The following is a 24,193-nucleotide window of genomic DNA, read 5'->3' as shown; positions in this document are numbered from 1 at the left end:
CTCCCTGGCATAATAAACAGCTCACCCTACATGAGTCAGCAACTTAGTATTGCTTTTATATAAGGGGAGATGAAAACACTTGTGCAATATGTCCAATAACACGTTTCTAGGAAATGCTGCTTTAAAAACTCAGGCTTTCAGATAGAACAACTTATCCAGCCCCTTGCGAGGTCTATCCTTATTATTTAGGCTTCTGGCACCGTAAGGCGTACACGTAAAGAGGGCTGTTTCCACGGAAGCACGCAGCACAATCAGAAAACTTCATTTCACTTTAACATTTTGCTGACACAGTAGGAGGACTCCCACGGTAGTTAGGGACTTGGGGTTGTGATGCCAGGCTGCCCGGGCCTCACGCTCGCTCTGCCTACTAACAGGTTACACACCTGTGCTTCAGTCTCATTACCTCCAAAACGGTGATTGTCATCAACTTATAGGGATTTCATCAGGATTCAATGAGCAAATCCAAGGGAAAGTGAGGAGCACCAGTAAACATAATTACTATTTTTCTCCAGTGTGACGGGGGTTGGGGGGTGGGAGACCATCTGTAGAATTTCAAATACCAAGGTTTTTGTACAAAATAGTAACCGTAGCCATGGAAGTTATACCTTGGTCTGTGAGAAACAAACTTAAAGTTTATTTCTGGTGTCTAAGGATTGGTGCTTTAACAAAAGACGATGGATTGCTCCAGGGTCCTAAGAGAACGCAAAGGGTATTTCAGCTGGTGTATCACTGAACGAGATGGGAATACCTGGGTTCTTTACTTTCACCACCACTTAGGTCCCACTGACTTCTGTGAATTCCTGTGTTTGTGTCATCTGTTTCTAGAAATTACTCTGCCCTGGCTTTGTGTCATCTCAGTCACCTAACTTAGAAAGTGCCCTTCAAAAAAGACCCTGTTTATTGCTGCACTTTTCAACAAATTAAAATTTATTTCTGTTCTAAAAAAAAAAAAAAAAAAGGGCAGGAGTATTTGTAAATCCCCACCATGAATTCACATACGTAGTTCCTTATCTTCCAGGGTATCAATTCCTCTTTTTGGATGCCACGTACAATACACCTCATCTCTGATCTTTCCAGATGTAGCCAATATTCACGTTTATAAAGCCATAGTGTCTCACTGTTCATTACACGTGGGCAAAAGAACTGCAACACCCAAATCAAAATGTCAAGAATGAAAATATCTCTATGCACATGAGGGGGAATAGAGGCTACCAATACTATACCCAACTGTAAATAATTCTGATGTGGCATTCTCCATGTATACTAATTGAAAAAAGTACTGCGAACTATTAAGAAATACAGCAAGTTGCCGGTGTCTTTTACTAAAGGCATTCATTCATAAAGCAAGAATCTTGAAAATGGAGAGTTATTTTTGGAATAGTTTTCTACTACTGTTGTGTGGGGAAAAAAAAAATCTGAGTGTTCCATTTTGGGTACTTTCAACATTAGGAGAGAATTAGTTGTGATACACTAGAATTTTTAAAAAGTGATGACCTATTTTGATAAGCACAGGAAATGGCTGAAAAGTCTGATTTCATGGAAATAAGAATGGAGCCCTTTCCCAAGGCACCCCCATTCCCTTAAAGATCAGGGTTTAAGATGTTCATTCGAAAGTTGCATCTAGGTAGTAAAACCCATGCTCCCTCCGGTTGGCAATGAAAACCTTGTTTTAAACTTTCTAAGAAGTTGGTTAGGTTGGGTTTGGCTTCACCGTACCCCCGGGATGACACGGATGGTCACGAGGGCTCTGAGATACCGGTGACTAACGTCCACTGCTGTTCATTACAGGGTGACAGCGGTGGGCCACTGGTTTGCGAGCGGCCTGGAGGACAGTGGACATTATTTGGCTTAACGTCGTGGGGCTCTGTCTGCTTTTCCAAAGTCCTGGGGCCTGGAGTTTATAGCAACGTGTCCTACTTCGTCGAATGGATTGAAAGACAAATATACATCCATAACTTTCTCCTGAAGTAATTCCAAAGATGACGAGAGACTTTTGCCAGCTACACTCAAAGAAAATGGCCTTTTTGACTGAGCAGAGCTTCCTGCAGAGAGCCGTCCAGAAGCACTTGTCATGGACAGGGACGCTCAGCAGTGCACTGCAAATTTTCATGTTTGTTTTGGTCTAATTTTAGTCTTTTCAGCTTTAGTTTTCTCTTATTTCAAGTTTAATGACAGTCTTTAAACAACAAAGCAAGGCAGATTTTGTTCTTTTGCCAGCCTTCATCTTGACCATAGTACAAAATTATCAGCTCTGGAATAAGGCAGGTGCTAGGGCAGCAGGTTCTAGAAAATCCTCTTTATTCCAGTCCCCAGGAGGACACAGAGACCCAGGCTGACGAATCTTTGCCAGCTTTTGTTTCTCAAGCACAATTAGCAGAGTTGGCAAATCTTAATATTAATATTGGAGACTTGCTTTTGATTTATTAAGAGCCAAGACATTTTACATGCTTAAATTATTTACTATTACTCAAGTCTGCATAGTTCTGAAAACCTATGAAAAGACAGTCAGAGGCAAAAGACAAGTAAAGTAGCCTCCATTTCAGTGGCTGAAATGGCAGGACGTGCTGACACAAAGGTCGTTAGACGTCAACACTAGCCTTTAGCATTACAGGGCTGCACGCTCTGAACTTAAGTCAAGGATGTGACCTTACAGAAGGGTCTCCACAGAACCTTCCCTGTAGCCGGGATGTGTTCAGTGTGTTATCAGTTGGCTGACCGAGACCTCCACAACTAGACGGATATTTGTGGGAAACCTTTTGTTTTGCCTTATGTGACAATGAATTGACATTAAACTTTGCCAAAGGAAAACTTGCTTCGGCCTTGGTCACTAAAACAAAAATCTAAAAATGCTTTTAAGCGCTTGGCCACTCTATGCACGTCAATTCCCAAAGTAACTGGTGGTTAAAGGTATTTCTCCCTACTGAAAAGCTGCCAAATGCCAATTTTCACACGGAAATAATCTGTCAGGCATCCATTTAGCCACATCGAAATGCCTTCCGAACAAGTTAGGACTCCCTGCTGACCTTCACCAGCAATTTTACATTTTTTTTTTTTTTTGTACTTCTCTGCATGTACACACATTTCAGGTTTGAAAAGCTACCTTGACACTTTCCATGTTATGCGTCTCCTGCTCTGTGGTTTGTATAAACCTGTTGAGACTGAAATCCAGCAACGGAATGATGGACACAACTGTGTGAGAGCTGAAGAGCATACGTCGGTTTGGTTCTAGCTGTAGGTACATAATGTAATAACCTGTAGCTTCGCTCAACTTCTGTTCGGTCAAGTGTACCGACTGTACTTATTCTACATAACCCTTCATGCAAATAAAATGGTACGATCCTTCTTTTTAATGGACATGGAACATGGATCGCAAGTCCCAGAAATCCGTGCATCCCCCTAGAACAGTTGGCTCCCAGCTGCCGACCAATCCGAGTTCACCTGTCATGTGTCCCACTGGCACAGCAACTCTTTTGTCTTAGGTGATGGGTGACTCTTTGAAAACGAGAGGTTGCTAATACTCTCAAAGTCCCTCCAGTGTCCAAAGAAAACTTTAATCCTGGTAACAGCGCGAGGGATCTTTCACGTCTAGAGTACATCTTGGGAGCCTGATACAATTCTTTCATGAATCTTTTGTTATAAAATTATACCCCAAAATGTATATCATTAAATCAATTTTTCATGGTTACCAGGAGCAATGATACAATGCTCGGTTCCCCGAAACTTAGTAAAATACACTGAATACCAAAATGCAACAGATCAAATGGGCTTGGGTAACTCTGCATAAAACTTATTTATTTGTAAATGAGATCCTTTAAAGCCTCACTACAGATCCCAAATCTCTTTTGCCCAAGGGCCAGACATGTTTCAGAATCCAGAATTTTTCAGAAATTAAAAAACACGACTTATCACCCAGTAATAAAATACATTTTTATAGCAAAGTATCTGAATAATTACATTTAAATAAATTGCCTTTCATCTGTTTAGGACATTGAATTTTGCCTAATTTATGAAAAATTTTTCAGCTTCAGAGCTCTTGGGATTTTGAATTGTGGCTAAGAGATAGTGGTATAAAATGAACACTCCAGACTTTCTTTTAACTTACATGTACGGATACTTGACATCCAAGAGATTGACTTTTTTTTTAGTCCTCTTGGCTAATTCTTTTTATCTTTAGATTCCAATCTTTTATTTATATTTGAGGGATGAATGGCAGCTGCTATGAGGATAACAGCTGATATGACATTACTGATTTTCCCATATAAGAAAAGGCCATTACAATATTCTGGTAAGAGGTGCCTTGGGATTTTCCTTCTAAATTCTGGTACCGATTACTGTTGGATTCAGTGGTAGGCACGGGAGTGATGACAGTTTTTCATACACATTTCTTATTAAACAGTTTATTTTTTAAAAAATCATTAAGAAAGCAGAAAGCAACTTCTAATAGCCAGGTGCGATTTTGAAAGTTCTAGCAATACATCTCTATGATATAAGACTATTTGCAGTAATATCAATTACCCAAAAAAAGACCAGGACAGATAGGCAGCAGGAGATGATGAAGCCCTGAGAATATCAGATTAATAGTCATAAGACCTTGATACAGACATAGAAGGAGATTTCAGGAAGGAGATTCTGGGTGGCTCGTGGCCGACAATTTTCAGATGAATACATGTTGAGCTTTAAAAGAACTCGACCAGAATTGATGACCTCCTAACATCTGAGCTTAGCTGGTAACCTAGTCTCTGTTCCAACGAAAGTGAGCATACATGATCTGCAACAGCAGTTCGCTTGCTGTAGACATTCCCATCCTAAAATGTATTTTTAAAAAACACATTTTTCTAAGAACCTCATGGAATCCTGAGAACCACCTGTATTAGTCTCAATTCATAACAGCTGATCTTTAAAGGTCACAGCACCAGAGAAGTTGTAGGGTACTGTAAAGACGATGAGCCCTCAAACAGTCTCTTGAAGATTGTCTTCAAATTGATTGTCTCATTTTGACCCGGCTGTCGTCAGCTTCAGAACAGGGCGACTGGCCAAAGGGGCTCCAGACCAGCTGATTCAGTCTGCCTGAAGACCTCACAAAAGGTCTTCTCTTGCCTGAAAGCGGAGAGAGGAACACATTCCTCCAGAACCCTGGCATCCCTCTGCCCTTCCCCAGGAAGAATCCGCCTCAAGAGAAACACCGAACCGAGCAGAGAGGTGTATGCCTTACGCCTGCGGTCAGATGACCAAAGGCATCTTCCCGGAGGAAATAAAAATCCATTAATAATCACTGATTACGTTTTAAATAGTACAGTTATTACCCTACTTTAGGTACATTGTCACTTAAAAGGCTCTTTGGAATTTTTTCTCTAGAAATTAATGATTTGTAACATTTTTTTTTTTTCACGTGGAAATCTCTTCCGAGTTCTAATGGAGCTAAAAACGACTTTTTCTTCATTAAAGAAAATTCAGATTGGAGTCTGCTTGTTGAAAACATTTCCCTGGAATCTGAGATCTCCCAATAAAATAAACAGATCTCAAATGAATCGCCCAAGAATTTAAAATAAGACAGTTTAAAATGCTTTCACAAAATCCAGAAAGTTTCATAAAAGCATTGGATTCGGAATTAAATAGTCCACCTCCCCAGACAGTTCAGGTTCAAACTCCAACCTCTCTTACAAATGTACGTACAAACATCCAGAAAGTGACATCATCACACTGGCTTTTCCAGGCACAGTAGAACGTCCACGTCCTTTCGGGAAAAATCCACCTCGTTCTAGCTTGACAGAGGTGCGTCTTCCAAATCTGAAATGAGATGTGCAACTGCAAGGAGGATAGATACCCTGTTTTGGTTTTGTTTTGTTTTAACCCTTCGAGGGCCCAGGCATCCCTGAGATTTTCTTTTCACAGAAGTCTGAGTCCAAAGCAGTTTCATGTACAGATACGCTTCCCCGCTCGACAGCTCTGGGAGGCGCAGGCATCCTGGCAAAGGCAGCAGATGGGCCAGGCGTGGCTCTCTTCTCTGACTTGGCAGCCGGGTGGTCAGTGTACTGAGCGGTCACCTGGCCCGTCGTTCCGGCCCTGCTCCACTTCTTGAGAGCTTCAGTTCTCTCCTCTGGCGTCAGTCTGTCCAGGTGCTGAGCCCTCAGAACTGGAGATGGGAACAGGGATCCCTGGAGAACTCGGTATATGAACCTAGGGGACAGAAAGCATCACAGAGTTAGAGTCGCCGCAAACGCCACACGGGACACACACACGTACTCCCCAGTTGGGAAACATGACAGGGTCTGGTGGCCCCTGGCCTCCTTGAGGGAAAGGGAAAAGATAAGGACGCTAGAAGACGGAGACTGCGGCCCTATTAAGTCAGTATATGTAAAGCACTTAGAAAACGGTGCGTGTTTTCTGCAAGTGCCCGTCAAGTAAATACAAAATAAAATCTTTAGAGGTACTAAAAAAATAAAAATAAAAATAAATAAATAAATAAATAAAGTAGAGGTACTGATACTGCGCTACCTCACAGACCTCATGGTCGGCCACACGGGCCAGTACACGGAAAGTGCACGTAAATACACAGACAACGCTGGTGTTAGCTTCCTGGACTCCTGTGACACGGTACCACAAACGTGTCCCCTAGGGTCCCTCCAGGCCAGCATTCTCCTGAACCCTGTGGGTCCTCCACATGCGTCCTGGGGATCGCACCGTCAGCTGGGGGGTCCCTCGGAGCTTTCTGACCGCGGCCCACCTCCTGTCCCGGCGGCTGCCGAGGTGGCTGGCGGGATCCAGGTCACAGTCCTCATGTCTTCAGCACGAGCCACAGGCTGTCCAGCCCCCCTGTTGGCCTCCTCTCGAAGGCGAATTCCCAAAAGCCCAACTCTTCCTGTTCACAGCTTCTGGAATCTGCATAGGCGGAGAATCCCCTAAATCTAGTTTCTCTGGGTTTAACAGGCCTTCCCCTCAGTCTCCTTTCTCTCCCGTTTTATGCTAAGCAGAAGGAAGAAACCAGGCCGAACCTTCACCACTAAATATCCCAGTTCATGGTTCACAAATTCTGCTTTCCGCGGAGCAGGGGAACCCACTTCAGCTAAGTTTTCTGCCGCTACGCTGCCAAGATCTCCTTGCCTCAAATTTCCACTAACGCGTTTCTCATCTGTTTTTTTTTCCGGACTCCTCACCAGCGGTGCCTTTAACATCCACATCTCTAGCAACATCCTGTTGAAGACCTATTTTCTAAGCCGATGCGGTTTTCTCCACCTGTGCCACTTCCCACTCTGCCCTGAACCTCACCGGCAGGAGCTTCAGCGTCCATCATCACGCGCAGTCTGCTTAGAGACGTCTGCTGTGTGTCTATCTCGCACCCCTACATCCTCCCGGTCTCGGCCCATTAGCCGGCTCCAAGCCACCTTCACCTTTTTTCAGAATTTGTTATAACGGGCGCCCACCTGCCTGGGAACAGAGTCTGCCTTCGCTTTCTGGGGCTGCTGTCACAAATTACCGCGTGCTTCATGGCTTCGAACCACCAAACTTCATTCTCCCCACTGTTCCGAAGGCCCAGAATCCTGACATCAGTTCACTGAACCAAAATCTAGGTGTTGGAAAGGCCACGCACGTTCCGCAGGCTCCGAGGACAATCCGTTCCTTGCCTCCTCGAGCTGCCAACTGCTGGCTTTCCTTAGCTCGTGGCCACGGAATCTCTGCCACTGTGGTCTGTGTCAAATCGTCCTCTGCCCCCAACCCCCTCTCTCAAGGATACATGGGTGTTTCGAGACCACCAGATAATAGAGGATCATCTTCCCATCTCAAGATCCCTAACTTAATCACGTTGCAGGAGCAAAATCCAGAACATTCACAGGCTCCAGGGATTACAGATACGTTTGAGGGGGTCATTTCTTTCCAGCCTGCCACAACGGTATAAGAATTGTACTGTTAATGCTCTCGAGGGTTTTTTTTTTTTTTTTTCAGTGAAACTATAGAACTCTAGAGGACTTGTTTCTTCATGAGTTCTACAAGTTCATCTTGTTGTTAATTTAGAAGCTGGTAATAACAGTGAGTAGTGTAAAGCATCTCAGTTTGGCAGGGGTGTTGTTACGTACACAACCATAAACACCACAGAAGGACTCCAGTGGGTTTTTCTTCTACGTTTCTAGAAGGCACGCCCATCAGTAACAAAGGGAGCGTGCCCGCTGGGTCTTAGGATGGTGTTACAAACTGGGGGTGGCTGGCGAACTTTCCTCCAGTGGGCCAGACAGTAGTGGTTTGGGGTCTGCGAGCAAGACAATGGTTCGGGCTCTGGAACCATTCAGGTCTGCGGGTGCAGTGCAAAATCAGCCGCAGACAGCACATGAGTTAGTGTGTCTCCGTGCCGATACAATTTTATTTACTTTTAAAAACAGGCAGAGGGGGATGCCTGGGTGGCTCAGCGGTTGGGCGCCTGCCTTTGGCTCAGGTCGGGATCCCCGGATCCAGGATCAAGTCCCGCATCGGGCTCCCTGTGAGGAGCCTGCTTCTCCCTCTGCCTATGTCTCTGCCTCTCCTCTCAATCTGTGTCTCTCATGAATAAATAAATAAATCTTTAAAAAAAAAAAAACAGGCAGAGGGCCAGATCTGGCCTGTGAGCCAGTTCGTCGACTCTGTTAGAGAATAACCTATGATCACCATTTTGACTCTCCTATCACGTCTTAAAAGGCAGAACAATGACGCTGCAAGGTGTTTCCAGCTAAACAGATGGATTTTATAACAAACAGAAAGAGACAGAGCCATAGATTAAAAGCCCACACATACTTCTTAGCCATTTCCATCCTGGACCATATTAGAAATTCAAGTTAAACTAAAATGGGAAAGAGAACTGGACTCAGATACAAGAGGGACGTTTCCAGTGTTTATAAGGTCATATAGAGGCCGCTACTTGTCCCTTGGTACACATGCTCCTGTTTTGTTTTGTTTTTTCTTTTAGAAACCCTTAGACTTTAGCCACTCACAGCCTACACACTGAGGTCCTAGTTAATGGGAAATGAGCAAGGATGTGCAACTCCTGAGTCATGCCATCACAAATTAAAAACAAAGCAAAACAAAAACACAAAAGAGGAAAGCTGCTTGCGCTCTCTTTGCTCTCCTTCTCCTTCCTGCAGGCAGGGATGCACTGAGGGTGAGTCATCTCCAGTCATGCAGAGGAGGGCAGCACCCGTGGGAGTTAGCTGAACAAAAAGTCAGAGGGAAGGATCCTCATCTAACCCTGTGGGTGAGGCTGCCCTATCTTTGGGGCATGGCAACCAGATGAGAATTTTCCATGAGAGTGAAAAGGACTCTTCCCGTTTGCTTAAACCAGATCCGTTCTCTGGTAAAAAAGAGATAAAACCAATGTTTTCTCTGCTATCAGTGAAAAGGACGGTCTGCCACCCATTCTCAGCAGCTGCTTGAAGAATTCTAAGCCTGTGATTTCACGTCCTCTCTTGATGGGGAAACACCATACCTGGGCAGAAGGGCGACGCAGGTTGTGAGGACACAAACCAAGTAGAAGACCGGATCCAGCATGTGCTCCTGCATGATCCAGTAGGGGTTGGATGGTGGGTTGCAAGTTACACACATGGCTCCGAAAACCAAGGCAAAGACAAGATAAGACAAGATGCTACCAACAATCACCAGCATGTGGATCCAGGTCTGCAAGACAGGAAAACACTCTCTCGCTGAGGGCTCTGCATCTGCAGGAAATCTGCCCCCTCGATGAGACAACGTGTCTAAGCAATGAATGAATGGTGTCATGAACCTCCGTGAACAAAACACAAAATACCAAAGAGATAAGAACACCTTTCATGAGTAGCTTGTATCACTGTTTAAATTCTGTAAAACTAAGTCAAATGCCAAAAGGTTAATTCGATGACCGTTCTATTTTATATTGTTCATGCACCGTGAGATGTTTGGATTCTCTTATTATTTTTTAATACAGTCGACTACCAATTGGTCTGTTTCTTCATTAAGGTAATACTCCAGTCCTCAAACTTTACCCATTCACATGGCTGGTAGACGTTACTGTTCCTCATGGATATTCTAATTTCTTCCCACTGTGAGCATCTGGAAGGATTGCATTTGCTCACCCCCTAGATATAAAGCATGGCCACATATCCTGGTCATGGCTTTGACCAATGAAATGCAAATGGAAGGAATATGGAAAACATCCAGGTTAGAGGCACAGAGGAGTTGGTGTGCAATTTTCCACACCGTCTCCTTCCCATCCGTGTTGACTGAGACATTCATCCTGGGGAATAATTCCAGATGGTAAAGCTACAAGACACAGCCTGGGGCACTGAGCTGCCCCCTCCGACGACAACCACTCTGAGTTATCTGGAACCTTAGCTAACTTTGTATGAGCAAGAAAGAAATCTTGTGTATCACACCTTAACCTACCACCTTCCTATCTGCGTATAGCTTGGAAGGTTTCTTAAACTGCCTTACTATTTAAGTAACTTCATTTAGGAAGAAAAGCAGATCACCACCTTAAATGCATTCTCGCCATGACCTGTCACAGGAGTGCTGAGTCTAGAGTCTGACGTTGGTCACAAAGGGAAACTGACGTAATTCTAGGTGTGAAAGCGCATCACCTTCAGGTTATGCAGCCCTCAGTGCTCTTCAGTGCAGGGGACAGCACCCCCTGATCTCGTGGTGTGTGTCCTAGTGGAATATGGCATGCTCTTCTGGGGGAAGCAGGGCCTTTATTAATATCTCCTAAGGCTACAATTTTCAAGCAAGTTCCAATTCTCTCCTTTTCCCCCTTAACCTTGCAAAGGATTTCCCCATGGAAGATCACAGGGGTCACAAAGACTTTTTTTTTTTGCAAACGAACAAACCGCTCAGAAAATATTGGCTAAATCCTGATGATCATGATCCTGCCTCTTACACAATGATCTGCTATTTTTTTTCCTTCTCAAATGTCTTCCCGTCTCATTGAACCCTATTGCCTGATTTTTTTTTCCTTTCTTCAGATGAGCTTTTGGCAAGTTAGCTAGCAGCTTGGGGGAGCTGGTGCTCAACACAAATTGAGACAGAGTCAAGAGAGGGGTGGGAGGTGCCAATGAGATGAGGAGCCAGAGCAGGAAGGGAAGCTGCTCCAGGGTCTCAGGCGGACTCTTACTGACGAGGGCCCTTCAGAGAAAAGGGGTTTAATGACATGTCCTTTCTACAGCAGACACCTTTGGCCTTGGCACCTGGCTCTCGCTCTCCTCCTTAGCGCAGATACCCGGCCTGTGCCGTCTTGCCACAACATCCTGCCTCTAGCTAAAGCCCAGGGCTGAAGCTAAGGAAACAGAATTCTGGCTCCAGGGACTAAACTCGGGGCACAATGAGGCAAGAACAGAAAGAGAAGGACTGCAATCAATTCAGAGCAGGACAGAGCAGGCCTGTCCATTAGCCTGTTCCCTGGACGTCTGGAACCACTCTGGTTGCTCAAGGCGGTTTTGTTTTGTTTCGTTTGACTGTGGTTCTTCAATATATTTTTAATAACTTTTCTATTTGCTCAGGTCGCTTTTGCTCATAACCAGTGAACCCAAACGGATACACTGATGCATTAGGCCCTTTGGAGCGCTCCTAAATGTCAGGACTGATGACAATGCCTAAGGTAGTAACCAAAAGTGCCTACAAAATTGTTTAAAAATGAAATCAAACAGATATTAAGACAACGCCAAATATTTTGGTTCTAGAATTCCCTTTACTCTCCCTCCCTGGTATTTTCAGATATTAACTTTTTACTATACTTTTAGGCTCATACAGTTTGATGAGGGCAGGTTATAAGCAAAGCAAGTGATGTCAAAAACGTTCCTTAGAAACTATTATGCTTTAAAAATTACTATAATTTTATAGTGTAACAACACATAAAATTTAAACTATAACCTCATTCAGCTCTGTTTGAAACGCATTCACTACCAAGATGGTAAACATACCCCCGAATACTGGTTAGTCGTTTAATCATTTGTTTATCCACTCAAACATTTCTGAGCACCTACTGTGTACAGTCTGGTCCTAGATTCTGGTATATGGTGGTCAACACAAGAAAAATGAACCCTGCCCGTCACAGAGATTATAGCCTAATGCAGAAGATAAACATGAATCAGATAATCACATGACTGATGAATAATAAGAAATTATTATTATTGTGATGAAGGAAAACATGAGGATGGTATGAAAAAATAGAGGCTTAGGGAAAGCCTCTTAGAGGAAGCAGCATTTCTGCTGAGACCTAAAATAGTATGTAAGCCGGGTAAAGAGCAAGGGACCACGGGAAGAGTGAGAATATTCTCCTCAGAAGATATGGTGAATGCTAAGGACCTGACGTGGTAACAAGCTCACTGTATCTGAACCACTGAAGGAAGGACAATGTGGCTCCGATCAATGAATAAGTGGAAATGTGATTGGAGGGAAAAGTAGAGGCATCACTGCATGAAGTCTTGTAGGCCATCTTATTAGGGCTTTTCAATATTATTTCAAGTACAGTGGAAAATCAGTAAGGGTTTTACCCAAAGGACAGGGACAAGGTATGATTTGTGTTTCAAAAGGAGGATTCTGGTTCTTTTGTAGAAACAGCTGGAGGAATCGAAAGTAGAGATAGGTGGGAAGTCTAAGGAGGCTGTAGCAGTAGTCCCGCAAGTGACATAGACGATAGCAAAGCCAATGCCAACAGAAATGAGTGACAGGTAGAAGTAATCACAGAAGTGGTTTACTCTCCAGAGATGGGTGGGATGTTCTGCATCTGCAGAGGAAGGTTTATCACAGAGCTCTCACTATCTGAATCCTACACATTAGCTTTGCTGCAGAGAGCTACTGTACAATCATTTTGATGAAAAGAATTAACTTTCTCATTAAATTAGCAACTAAGATTAAAAAAAAAAGACCTAGATTTAAATGAATGGTAAAAATTCCGGAGGTAAGAAAACTTTTTTTTTTTTTTGTAACATGAGAAATTTTGTGATAAAATCATCACTTACTAAAAAAAAAAAAAAAATCATCACTTACTAAAGTCAGTATACCAGAATTATGACACGACATCTCTTTTTAGTCGAGTGACATCAGCATGATCTTGAAGAATGCTGGTCACTGAAAGGTAACTGTTTCTCCAGCTTGACTCTTGCCTCCATGAACCATCCCCCCATGGATACCACCAAGGGGACCAGGTAGGCATTTTCCACCTTCCCTGGCTATACATCAACCTCAACATAACGGCACTCAGCAATCAACAAGAGTAGCCATGAATCATCCTTCTTACTTGGCATCATTATACTTCTCGTTACCATGTGTCTTCTAGGCATGAAGGGTTTAGCAGAGTCACCGCTAACAGAAGACATTTCCACAAGCACAGTTTCAGGCTCCTTCAGAGGCAGGAAAACCACTCACCAAACTCTTGCTTTCAATCACAAGGTGGAGGATAATGATGAACAGAGCAGCCGTGTTCAGGGGGTTTCCGAATGTAAAGATGTCAATGTCTGAGCCCTGGTAGGTCTACAAAGAGAGGACAACAGGCGGTGATCTGGGAGAGTTGTACACTCAGTGGTCTGAGTATCATCCCTTTATAGTTTAGTTGAGGTAGTTCCTTCTTCAATGTTCCTAATAATGGGTCAGTTAGGATAAATGTGAATATTTCCAAAAGAGAAACTGACTCCTAGGCCATCTAATATTTGAACTTTTCAGTTGGAATGCCTCTTTATCCTGAGTCATAATTCATCCTCCTGGATGAATTACACTTTTTTACTTACACTTCTGCCTTCGACGTAGAGAATAATATCAAATATGTCTGGTTTAACAGAGCTGCAAACCTCTGAGGCAGCTATTAAGGCTATCCTGAGGGACGCCTGAGTGGCTCAGTTGGTTCAGAGTCCGACTCTTTTTCGGCTCAGGTCATGATATCAGGGTCCTGGGATCAAGCCCCATACTGGGCTCTATGTTTAGTGTGGAGTCAGCTTGGGATTCTCTCTCTCTGCTTGTGCGTGTGTTCATTCATTCATTCATTCATTCTCTCTCAAAAAAGGCTATCCTGAGTGTATATCTCTGCTAAGTAAACATCCCCTCCTCTCCTACGTGTATGTCTTCAAGTTCTTCAAGTATTCTTCTAATGACAATTTTCTGACCTTCTGCAATTCTACTCACTCTCTCCTGCTTACCCTCAGAGTGCCTCATTTGTATTCCTCTTGAAATGTATTATTCAGAATATGCTAGCTGGGCAAACTCAAGGCATTTTATTTAAAGAAGGAACTAAAGAACAGAAGTTGTTAACTTGAAGACTATAATTTTTTTCATTCTTAATATTGTGTTTTTGTTAACTCCAATCCATAATCAAACTAGTGTTTTCTCCTGGATAGGAGTGTATCTAGGAGTAGGCCATTGTATCATGCTGCTTGGTGCTTGGTGTTGGCCTGAATTTTAAAATTAGTTTTTATACTTTTGCTTAGGCGCATTTCTTCTATCCTTCACCTATAAAATAGGCTTTTTAGAGAGACTGTTTATAAGAAGTTAAATTTAATACTATGAATATCATCCTAGTAGAATTTGCCCAGCACTAATAATAGATTTCATATCGACTTTCTATGATTTTGACTCCTCTCATTATATGCCTGGACTCTCAATTTTATTCAAGTCATTTACAAAAATTATCAAGCAGTACAGGGCTAGAACAGAGACTCAAGAGGAATCAGCTATGTACTTCTGTCCAAATTTAATCCATTGTCTAACATGTTTGGTGGAGGACATTATAATTTAGTCAGTTAATAATCAACTTGATTATCTGAGCAAGCTACCCTAATATATCCGTTCTATATGCTGATACTGGCAACAAAGAAACACCATTGATTCATTAGTTAACACACACTTTGAGTGAATAAGGACTCACGTAGTAAGGCATAAAGAAGCAGACCAGGCTTTGATAAAAGGCATCCAACAAGGTGATCCAGAAGGTAAGGGGTAAGTATGCCTGAAAAGGAAACAGATATGGTGGAGGGACCAAGATTAATAAGGGTCAAAGCAAAGTCAAGGAACAACACAAGCGAATAATTATTTTCGCTTCTTTGAAAAGAAGACTGCATTCCTTTGTTTTCTCACTCACAAACTAGGTGGGCTTTGCAAAGAGTGGAAGAAGAATAAGGTGTGAAGTTGACTAATCAGTGAAAAAAACCCAGGAAGGAACTCTTCAAATTATGTCACTTTTATCAATGGATCAACCTTAAATCTACTTGAGAAAGGAAAAGTGGTACTAAATTCCCATTTCCTATTGATCAGGTGCTGTTTCAAAAATGTCTCCAAATTCATCTACTTCTATCTCCATTTTCATTCACCATCAACTTTATGCATGACTGAATAATCGCCTAACTGGCTTCTTTGCTTCTTCTCCTTTCCGTAATCCAATCTTCCACAGCAGTTGGATGGCTTTTAAAAACTATAAATCAGGTTATACCATCTCCCTAATTAATCAAACTGACCCCCTCCAATGCCTCCGATGACTTCCCACTGCATTCCCAATACAAGTTCCTTCCCATGGCCTGTAATGTCCTGGAGGGGACAGGACATTATACTGGAACCCTTGCTCTCCAGGGTCCCACCCTACCATTGTTATCTCTCATTCATTATGATCCTGCCACAAGCACCTTCTATTTTCCAACCTTGCCAGACCCATTCTTTCCTTGGGATTTCACCTGTACCCCTCTCTCTTCTGCCAGGATTCTCTCTGCCCTGGACATCCCATGTGACTAGTTCTTCATTATTCACATCCTAGCTCAGTATCATCTCACTGAGGCACTCCCAGACCAGTCTAAAAGTTATACCCACCCCGTCACTTACTACCATGGCATCCTTAGAAGTCTCTTATCACCTCTGGAAATAACATTGTTTACCTAAGGATTTTCTGGTTCTCTCAACAGAATGCAAACTTTATACAGTGGGGCTTTGATTTTTGTATTCAAGTGAGTGAAACAGTACCTGGTACATAACGACTCAATAAATATTTGTTGAGTCAATAAGTAATTCCTATTTAACTTTTCATGTGCTAAACCACTTTTAACCAAAAGTCTATTATAGAAAGAAAGACCAAGTTCAAGTAGAGACATATCAAATTCAAGTGACTGAAAACAGGTTTTCAAACAAGAGCCACCTCTGATTGAATGTTGGTGTGTGTGCAGGACTCGGAGGCTGAATTCAGACCCAAGAGGAACAACAAAGTGCTCTGGTTTATTAGTGATGTCTGCCATGGACAAAAATTGCAAGTCTTATATCTCTGAGCTAGTCTTCTCTTTTCTTTACGTATTCTCAATCTTATTTCCCTACAAATGTGAAAAGGATGAAATATCCTTGAAAATAACCAATTGCCTCCTAACTAACAAAGTTTTGTAAATATACAAATTGTCTATACACGTTTTTCTATTCTTCAACAGACTCTATTTAGAATTTTAAAATCAATCATTTTAAAATTTAAATTGTTTGCCAACATATCGTACATCATTAGTTTCTGACGTAGTTTTCAATAATTCATCAGCTGCATATAACCCCCAGCATGCATCTCATCACGTGCCCTCCTTAATGCCCGTCACCCAGTTACCCCATCCCTCCACCCACCACCCCTCCAGCAACCCTCAGTTTGTTTCCTAGAGTTAAGAGTCTCTCATGGTTTGTTTTCCTCTCTGATTTTTCCCCATTTAGCTGCCCCACCTTCCCTTATGGTCCCTTGCACTATTTCTTAATATTCCACATATGAGCGAAATCGTATATAAAATCTATCCTTTAAAAAAAAAAAACAACTCCTCATTCTCTGGAAAATCAAAGCAATGAGGATTTGTTGTTTCTAATACTGTTACTATCATTGTTCCTTTTATTATACTGTTATTGTTCCTTTTCCCTATGTCCTCTTTTACTATTTCCTCCTTAAAAATGATGGGATCTTCTGTCTTTCGTCATCCAAAGGTCCATGAAAATCTAAGCAGAAGCACAATCAAATGACAGAAGAGAATGTGGTAGCATCAAAGGGGCCACCAAAACACCACCAGACAAGAGAGAACCATCTGGGATAAGCTAAAATGTAACTTCATGCTTCCGGAAGAGTAGAAGTTGCTCAAAAAAACCTAGAGCAAAAAAAAAAAAAAGTAAAAGCATAATTACTCCACAGCCACGTGAGTAAGGGAGCTTTGAAAGCAAAGGAGGGTAAAAGATAAATGAGAGGCTGAAGAGGCAAACTCATGGGATCTCCTGGAATCTGGGAGGGAAAAATGTGCATGTGAAGTCAAAGCCAGGAAAGGTGGCTGTGTGGGTGAGCAGAGACGGGTAACAGGTGATGGCTTCTCTGGAGGGAGCCTCTGCTGCAGCCCTGCTGATCATCTCCTTGGGGAGAGAATCTGCAACCTTGGAGAGTAGATTTCATGATGCTAAAGACAGGAAATGGCCCACGCATAAAACAGAATCCATTTGAAGGCCAAGTTCAAAGAAAGGAGAACTCTTCTGGAAGGTAAACTCAATGAAATCCATGACCTTCTATCAATAGCCATATGCCGGGAACCCGCCTCTATCACCATGTGCTACGAAACCGGCTGGCTCGATACAACAACGTGTGAAAGGACTGATCACAGGGCTCGACAGGAGGAATCAGTGACCTCAACTCTTCCAAGGTAAGAACCAGTCACAAGTCCGTACAAATGGGCTTTTAAAATGCCAGCTATAAAAAACTGTGAAGGTCCCCCTCACCTTTCTTTCCCCCATGGACTTGGAATTTAATTTAGGCTGGAGTACAGGACAAGCTTCATTCATACTGACCACATATTCCTGCATCCTGGCCTTGAACTTTAAGACTGGGTCCCTCTTGGAAAACTCCATTTAGTTCCTTGATCTGAATGGACTGGATGATACTAAGGGATTACAAGGACTACTTCTCCCCTGAAAGTCGAACGTGTGACTGCTCTGCGATGGCTGTGGCAGGTGCCCGTGGACACTAAGCTACTCCCCAACCTGGAAAGGAATTTCAAGTCTGAACAAAGTTAAACTGATGAAAATAAAAACATTTTAAATTTGAGATGTCTTCAAGTTTCTAGTTAATTCTGCGGGGGTGTGTGTGTGTGTGTGTGTGTATGTGTGTGTGTGTAAAAAAATAACAATATTGAGAGCATAATATGGCCAGAACTTTTCTCTTACTTAATCCTCACATCATCTCCATAAATAAACAGAAATACAGGCAAGTTAAATAATTTAGCAAGGTCACACACCACAGAACCAGAATTTAAACTCAGGCTAAACACAACCCATGACGTCTAACTGACCAGGGTCAGTGTCTTTAGAACAGCGAGTGAGGCACAATACACCGATTTCTAACAGTGGGTCTGAGTACAGTGTGTGTGTAGGAAACCCTGTCTGTGTGATTCAGCTCTGTCTTCAGGAATAATAAATGTCCCAGGCCTGGTCAACGAGAGAACGATCTTTCTAGTCACAGTGATCAACACAGGAAAAGGCCAACCCGAGCTTGGCCAACAAGCCCCAACCAGGGCATTCAGAGGTGCTTTAAGAATCGCAGTGTTCCAGGGGCGCCTGTGGGGCCCAGTTGGTTAAACATCTGCCTTCAGCTCAGGTCATGATCCTGGGGTCCTGGGATCGAGTCCCATGTCGGGCTCCCTGCTCATCGGGGAGTCCGCTCCCCCCTCTTCCTCTGCCACTCGCTCTGCTCGTGCTCTTTCTCTCAAATAAATAAATAATTTTTTTTTTTTTTAAAGAAACAATAGCAATGTTCTGTCGTCATGATTCTTGGATATGGCAGCCATGTGAGTCAAAAAATTTCCCTTTTTTGTTAAGCCAGTTCAGGCTGGTTTCTACCATTTGCAACTAAGAGAGTCCTGACCAACACAGTCTTCCTCTCAAGTCTATATTATCTGACTACATCTGGGGACACCCCAGCTTTGCCCACTCACAGGTGTCTACAGGCTCCTGGCCTTGGGAGAGCATTCTGGATTTCCGGCCGGTGGACAGCACGGTGGAAGCGAGAAGGGGTCTGGGGGGTAGAAGATAGCATCAGTTGTTCTTTCTGCAGCGCGGCGTGTGGTAGATGGCCTGGGCTAGAGCCCCAGAGTTTACTGGCACCACGCACCAGCTCTGCGACCTGGGCGCCATCCCTGAGGTACCTCCCAGGGCCCGGCCGCCCTTGTCTCCAGTGCGGGTAACGATGCCACTTACTCGCACGGTCACTTTGAGGAGGAGATTTATGTATGTTAAGCACTTAGCACAGTGCCTGGCACAGAGGAGGCAGGACAGAGACGCTCACGAGCGCCCCATTACCATTAGCTATTACTAGTTTTGTAGAAGATCAATTAGGAGTTTTGAGACAGCTAGCCCAAGTAATCAGCACCCACAATACTCTAGGTTGGAGAGAATGAAGACAGCGAGAGGAAGTGAGAAAGGGGGAAGAGGTATCAGTGATCTATCAGACACAGACCCATAGGAGGAAGGATCAAGTAGGTAGAGGCAAGGGGAGGACACTATTCAGATCACGCCACGCTGCCGCGTGACAGCAGAACTTGAAGAATTTCATTTTGACTTTAAAACCAGACTAGGAAGGATCCATCCATATCCTGCCTCTGCCTTTTTTTTTTTTTTTTTTTTTTTTTGCTGTGAGACTTTCCCAAATTCAGATTCTTCACTGTAGAATGAGTACAATACCAGGTTCTCCCTGAAAATGTTTTGTGGAGATAAATGAGACAGGGAATGTTTAGTCGTTTGCACAAGAGATGGCACAGCGAGGGGTGGCAAACAGTGGACAACAGGAGTTGTGAAGTCCAGGCGCCAGCTCCCTTCAGATCCGTGCCCAAGACCTTCCATCTTTTTACCCCCGTTCATCTCAGAAGCAAGGAACTGAACACCTGCCGTGGTAGCAGAGGTCTTTTCAAACAGCCACACCACGCGGACGGTTTTATGTAGACCTGAGGCACCCCAGTCCCGGAGCTGAGCTGACTGGAAAGCGCCCCGGCTTGACGGCGGATGTGTGTCCATCCAAGCGTTTCTACCTTAGCACCTACCTCTGACTTCTGACCCCTCTTGTAGAGTTCAGGCAGTTGCATGAGGGTCTCTGCAGACACATCTTTCTCCAAAACACCATAAATGACAGGAGGCGCGGAAGTGAAAAGGAGGTTGAACAAGATCAAAACCCAGTAGTCGGTCATGGATGTTCCTGAAAATCCACAAAAGAACTGGTACCAGAAAAGGAGGTTCACATAGGCCTAGGGACACAAATAGGAACATGTGCATCTTAGAAACAGCAACGTGTGCCATGACCGCACGAGCCACAGGCTGCCGTGCTCAGCTACGTGATCTCGGCCTCTCTCTCGCTCACAAAACGCAAGACCACTACTTACCTTGCTGTCTTTTTTGGGTAAACGTGTTATTCATGTAAAACACACACAGACACACACACACACACACACACACACACACCCCTTACTGTGTAATGCCGGCACTGCTGCAAGAGCTTTACAAATGATTTGTTCAACCTTCTTAACAACTTGGGAATTATCGTTGCCCCGTTTTACAGATGAGGAAACTGAGGCACAGGGAGGGTAAGGAACCTGCCCAAAGTTATCTGGCTAATATGTACCAGAGCCGGTATTCTAACTGAGACCCGAAGAGATCCTAGCCCAGTGCCTGGCATGCAGTATGCACACGACACATACTCATTTCCCTGCTTTCTAGGTTCAAAATGATTTTTTAGTGGTGCCAGCTGGGTAGCCAACCATCCCAGAGAGTTCGGGACTGAGGGGTTTCCCAGGACGTGGACTCTCACCGTGAACACTGGGACAGTCCCCGGCAAACCAGGACAGGTGGTCACCCTACAGACTAGAGGCATACATCCTACATGGTTCCCCCCACTACTTTGTCTCGGACAAACTAAGTCCATGGCAGCAAAAGGCTCTGTGCCCTCAAGCAAGGCAGGCCGTGGACTTAGATTTAGGAGTTGTACTCAGGGCCTGAAGACACTTCTAGGGCTTTTTCCACCAAGGCCATCTTCCTAACCTCCCTCAATTTTGGTCTCATCTGAAAAACGAGAATTATACCACCTTGGAGCTTAGTATCAGGATCAACTTAGAACGCGCTCACGACCTGTTAAGTGCCTTACACATATTAAGACGTTACTACTGGCATCCTAGACGCGCTAGGACACCTTAGGGTACGGGCCACAATCCTTAGAGCAGAGTTTCTTAAGTCTGGGGTCTATAGACACACACTGTATCCTCCTGGAAACGTATCGATTTGGGGGACGTGTGTTTTGGGGAGTCTTCGTCAGTATCTCAGAAGTTTTCTAAGACCCAAGAACCATAGTCTCAGAAAGACAAGCTACTGGACTGGCATCTGGTCCCTGTCTTTTTCTCCATATTTTATAACACATGCACTGTTTTCCTAGGTTGGTGAGAGGTAGAAAGAAGTCGGGAGAGGATCGCTGCGAATGGCCATCGAGGGCTTCACGGTGGACCGCAGGCCTCTTGTTCCCTGGTGATGGGGTCTCTAGGAGTCCACCCTGCCCCGATCTCCAAGAGCATACGGCACCCCTCTTCCTAATATTAATGTTCCTTACCCTTTGGGTTTAATCTGGGCTTAAAAGGAAAAGGGGAGGAGGTGGGTGGTACCACAAGAGGTGCGGGTAGAAAAATGCAAGAGAGGCTCCTCCCCTCAAAGTCAGCGATCACCAAGTCCTAGAATTTTAAAAACGCAAATTGTTCTACAGGAAAAAAAAATTCTGCTGACCAACAGAAACACACAGACAGAGATCTCAAATATACTTTTGGACTATCTGAAAAATGACCTACTGGAAGTTATTTTTTCTCACCTAAAAGTGGTAATTTCCATAGAGTGATACACGCTGGTGTTTACTGTCAACATGCTACCTACGGGCTTTGCAGGCTACGAAAAAAAAAGGTGGCCTGAAAATAATACCATTGTGACGGATTCGCATAGTCACTCCGCCTACAAAGAACCTGACTAGAGCCATCTAAGGTTCACATGACCTCAGAAAAGAGGAGCCCGATTGAACACCAATAAAAAATAAATTTATTAAAAAAAAACAAAATTGAACACCAATAAAAAATACATTTATATATAAAAAAAAAAAAAAGAAAAGAGGAGCCCGGAATTTGGACGCATGCCGACCATCGGGGCTAGAACTTCTCACCAGAGCCTGCCCTTCAGGAATGATACGATCCCAGTGAGTTCCCTGACCACCAAGTGACCCCCAAGCACAAGTGCATTTTACAGGCTTGCTAGAGAATTCTTCACTTGGGATTAGCCAGCTACAGGCTCGGGCATTATCCTGGGTTTTCATGGGCATCTGGGTTTTCGATAAACAGAACACGGGACACGAGTCTGAGGACAGCAGGGGGTTCTTGGTAGCTCCTGTAAAACGGAATTCTCTCCCGACAGGCAGCATTAAACAGGTCATCAGTCCACTTGTCACCACCTTTCCACAGAAGGTCAAAAATGGGGTCTTACGTGAACCAGACAGGGAATAGAAACGCCCGGAGAGGGCCGAGCCCAGCAACGTGATGGTGGCAGTGGAAACACAGCGTGTTCCCAGGTAGGTTCTGGGCAGGTGGCAGGAGGGCTCGGGACTGCTCCCCAAAACATCAGGGACAGGCCAGGTGGCTTAACCCTGGGCAGGCAGCGGGGGGGCTGGGGGCTGCTCCCCAAAACATCAGGGAGAAGCCAGGAGGGTTAACCCCGGGCAGGCAGCAGGAGGGCTCGGGGCTGCTCCCCAAAACATCAGGGAGAGGCCAGGCAGCTTAACCCCGGGGCTGCTCCCCAAAACATCAGGGAGAAGCCAGGCGGCTTAACCCCGGATGCCTCCTCTCCATCCCTCCCGCAGGCAGCATAAGAACAGCGAAGACGGGGAAGGGACAAGGGCCCGGAGCTACGTACCACGTTCTTGTAGAAAAAATAGAGAATCATGTTGGCGAGTCGTGCATAACACCAGTGCCCGTGCACGAGGAGGAGCTTGCCAAGATGCTTAAACTGAGAAATGGCAAAGTCGCTGGCCATCACCGCCTGCAGAGGCAACGGGGACAAGACGCCACCCTGAGCCACCAGACCAGCTACGTGACAGACACAGCGCGGCAGCCTGGCCCCCGGTGCACGTGGGCACCAAAGCGAAATAAACCCAGTGGACAGACGGACGGACAAAACACACGAAGGCAGAGCCATGCTCGGCTTCCCGAGATGGTCACACGGAACAGGACTGGTCCTCGGTCGCCGCCCGCAATGGGAGTGCAGCCGATGCACGTTCCCGGCAAGCACCCCCCGAGCAAGAGCGCGGGCAGGGCATGCTCCCCGGCGTCCACTTCCCCCCACGAGGAGGACGTTGAGTCCACAGCAGGACTTCGTGCCCGAGCGTGCAGCAGGCCGGGCCAACAGGGGGCCAGGCTGCACGACACTCAGGGGTGCCCCGAGCCTCACACCCTATCCTTCTCCGACACCCTTTGCCCCACACGTGAGCAGCAGTCTGTGCATGGGCTGCTGTCTGAATTCTGTGCCCCAAACACTATCCGGTACGTGCGCACCCACAGACAGGCCACTCCCACTCCTCATCCTCCCAGGTCACCCCCCCTCCTGCTTCAGGCCTGCGGGGATTTTATTCAAAGCCTGCGCAGCTCTCCTCGGGGTCATAGGTCACACAGTCGTTGAGGCCTACATATATAGATATTCTGACGATCTAGATGAGCAACATACTTTAAACTGAACAAGCACGTGGTTACAATTGCCCGGGAAATGGGGATGCCGCCCTCGGAGGGGCAGGTGACGTGCACGGTCCTGGGTGCACGATCTGCACTCACCTGCATGCCTTCCTGACCCGAGATCCCAATCCCGACGTCCGCCACTTGTATCATGCTAACGTCATTGGCGCCGTCACCTGCACGAGCCGGAGGAGAAGGCAAGAACCATGTGAGCGGTAGAGACGCCACCTTCCCAAAGCCACAGTGACCGCTCGAAGCAACCGGATCCTTCAAGGCTCACCCCAAGTCGGAAAGGTACTTGGGAGCTGGTTGCACAGAAATGAGCTGTGGCATCCCGCTGCTCTCCGGAAGAATTCCAAACTCGGTTTTGCCCTAAAATCCTCCACGCGAAGCCACCCATCTGCACTGATCTTCCCTCTCTCCACGCCACTCGCTCTCCGGTCCATTCTCCAGGTACCGCTGCTGCTTCCAGCAACCGCACCTGCGGTTTCTGAGCCCCTGTA

At 45.0% G+C, this 24,193-nt stretch overlaps 2 protein-coding genes across 11 annotated transcripts in view; one reads left to right on the top strand and one right to left on the bottom strand.

Annotated features, from left to right (window-relative positions):
• CORIN (corin, serine peptidase) overlaps nt 1–3,685 on the top strand; it is a 229,110-nt gene extending 225,425 nt beyond the window's left edge. For all 4 annotated transcript variants that reach the window (XM_038556027.1, XM_038556028.1, XM_038556026.1 and 1 more), the window contains one exon: nt 1,789–3,685. In XM_038556027.1, the coding sequence (XP_038411955.1) occupies nt 1,789–1,971 (183 nt within the window). In that variant the 3' untranslated portion in view covers nt 1,972–3,685. The remainder of the gene's footprint in view (nt 1–1,788) is intronic.
• Nucleotides 3,686–4,381: 696 nt separating this feature from the next.
• Nucleotides 4,382–24,193, bottom strand: part of ATP10D (ATPase phospholipid transporting 10D (putative)) — a 99,135-nt gene continuing 79,323 nt past the window's right edge. For 5 of the 7 annotated variants that reach the window (XM_038556023.1, XM_038556019.1, XM_038556017.1 and 2 more), the window contains 7 exons: nt 23,790–23,866; nt 22,879–23,004; nt 19,992–20,192; nt 14,846–14,926; nt 13,357–13,461; nt 9,449–9,636; nt 4,382–6,177 (listed from right to left, as the gene is read on the bottom strand). In XM_038556023.1, the coding sequence (XP_038411951.1) occupies nt 5,847–6,177; nt 9,449–9,636; nt 13,357–13,461; nt 14,846–14,926; nt 19,992–20,192; nt 22,879–23,004; nt 23,790–23,866 (1,109 nt within the window). In that variant the 3' untranslated portion in view covers nt 4,382–5,846. Of the gene's footprint in view, nt 6,178–9,448; nt 9,637–13,356; nt 13,462–14,845; nt 14,927–19,991; nt 20,193–22,878; nt 23,005–23,789; nt 23,867–24,193 lie in introns of those variants that run through there. The other 2 variants (XM_038556022.1, XM_038556024.1) reach the window with 2 other exon arrangements.

This window comes from Canis lupus, chromosome 13 (genome assembly GCF_011100685.1).
Source record: "Canis lupus familiaris isolate Mischka breed German Shepherd chromosome 13, alternate assembly UU_Cfam_GSD_1.0, whole genome shotgun sequence".
In the NCBI taxonomy this organism is placed as follows: domain Eukaryota; kingdom Metazoa; phylum Chordata; class Mammalia; order Carnivora; family Canidae; genus Canis; species Canis lupus.
The sequence above is the reverse complement of the archived record's forward strand: the minus strand, read 5'-3'. Positions and strand labels throughout refer to the sequence as shown.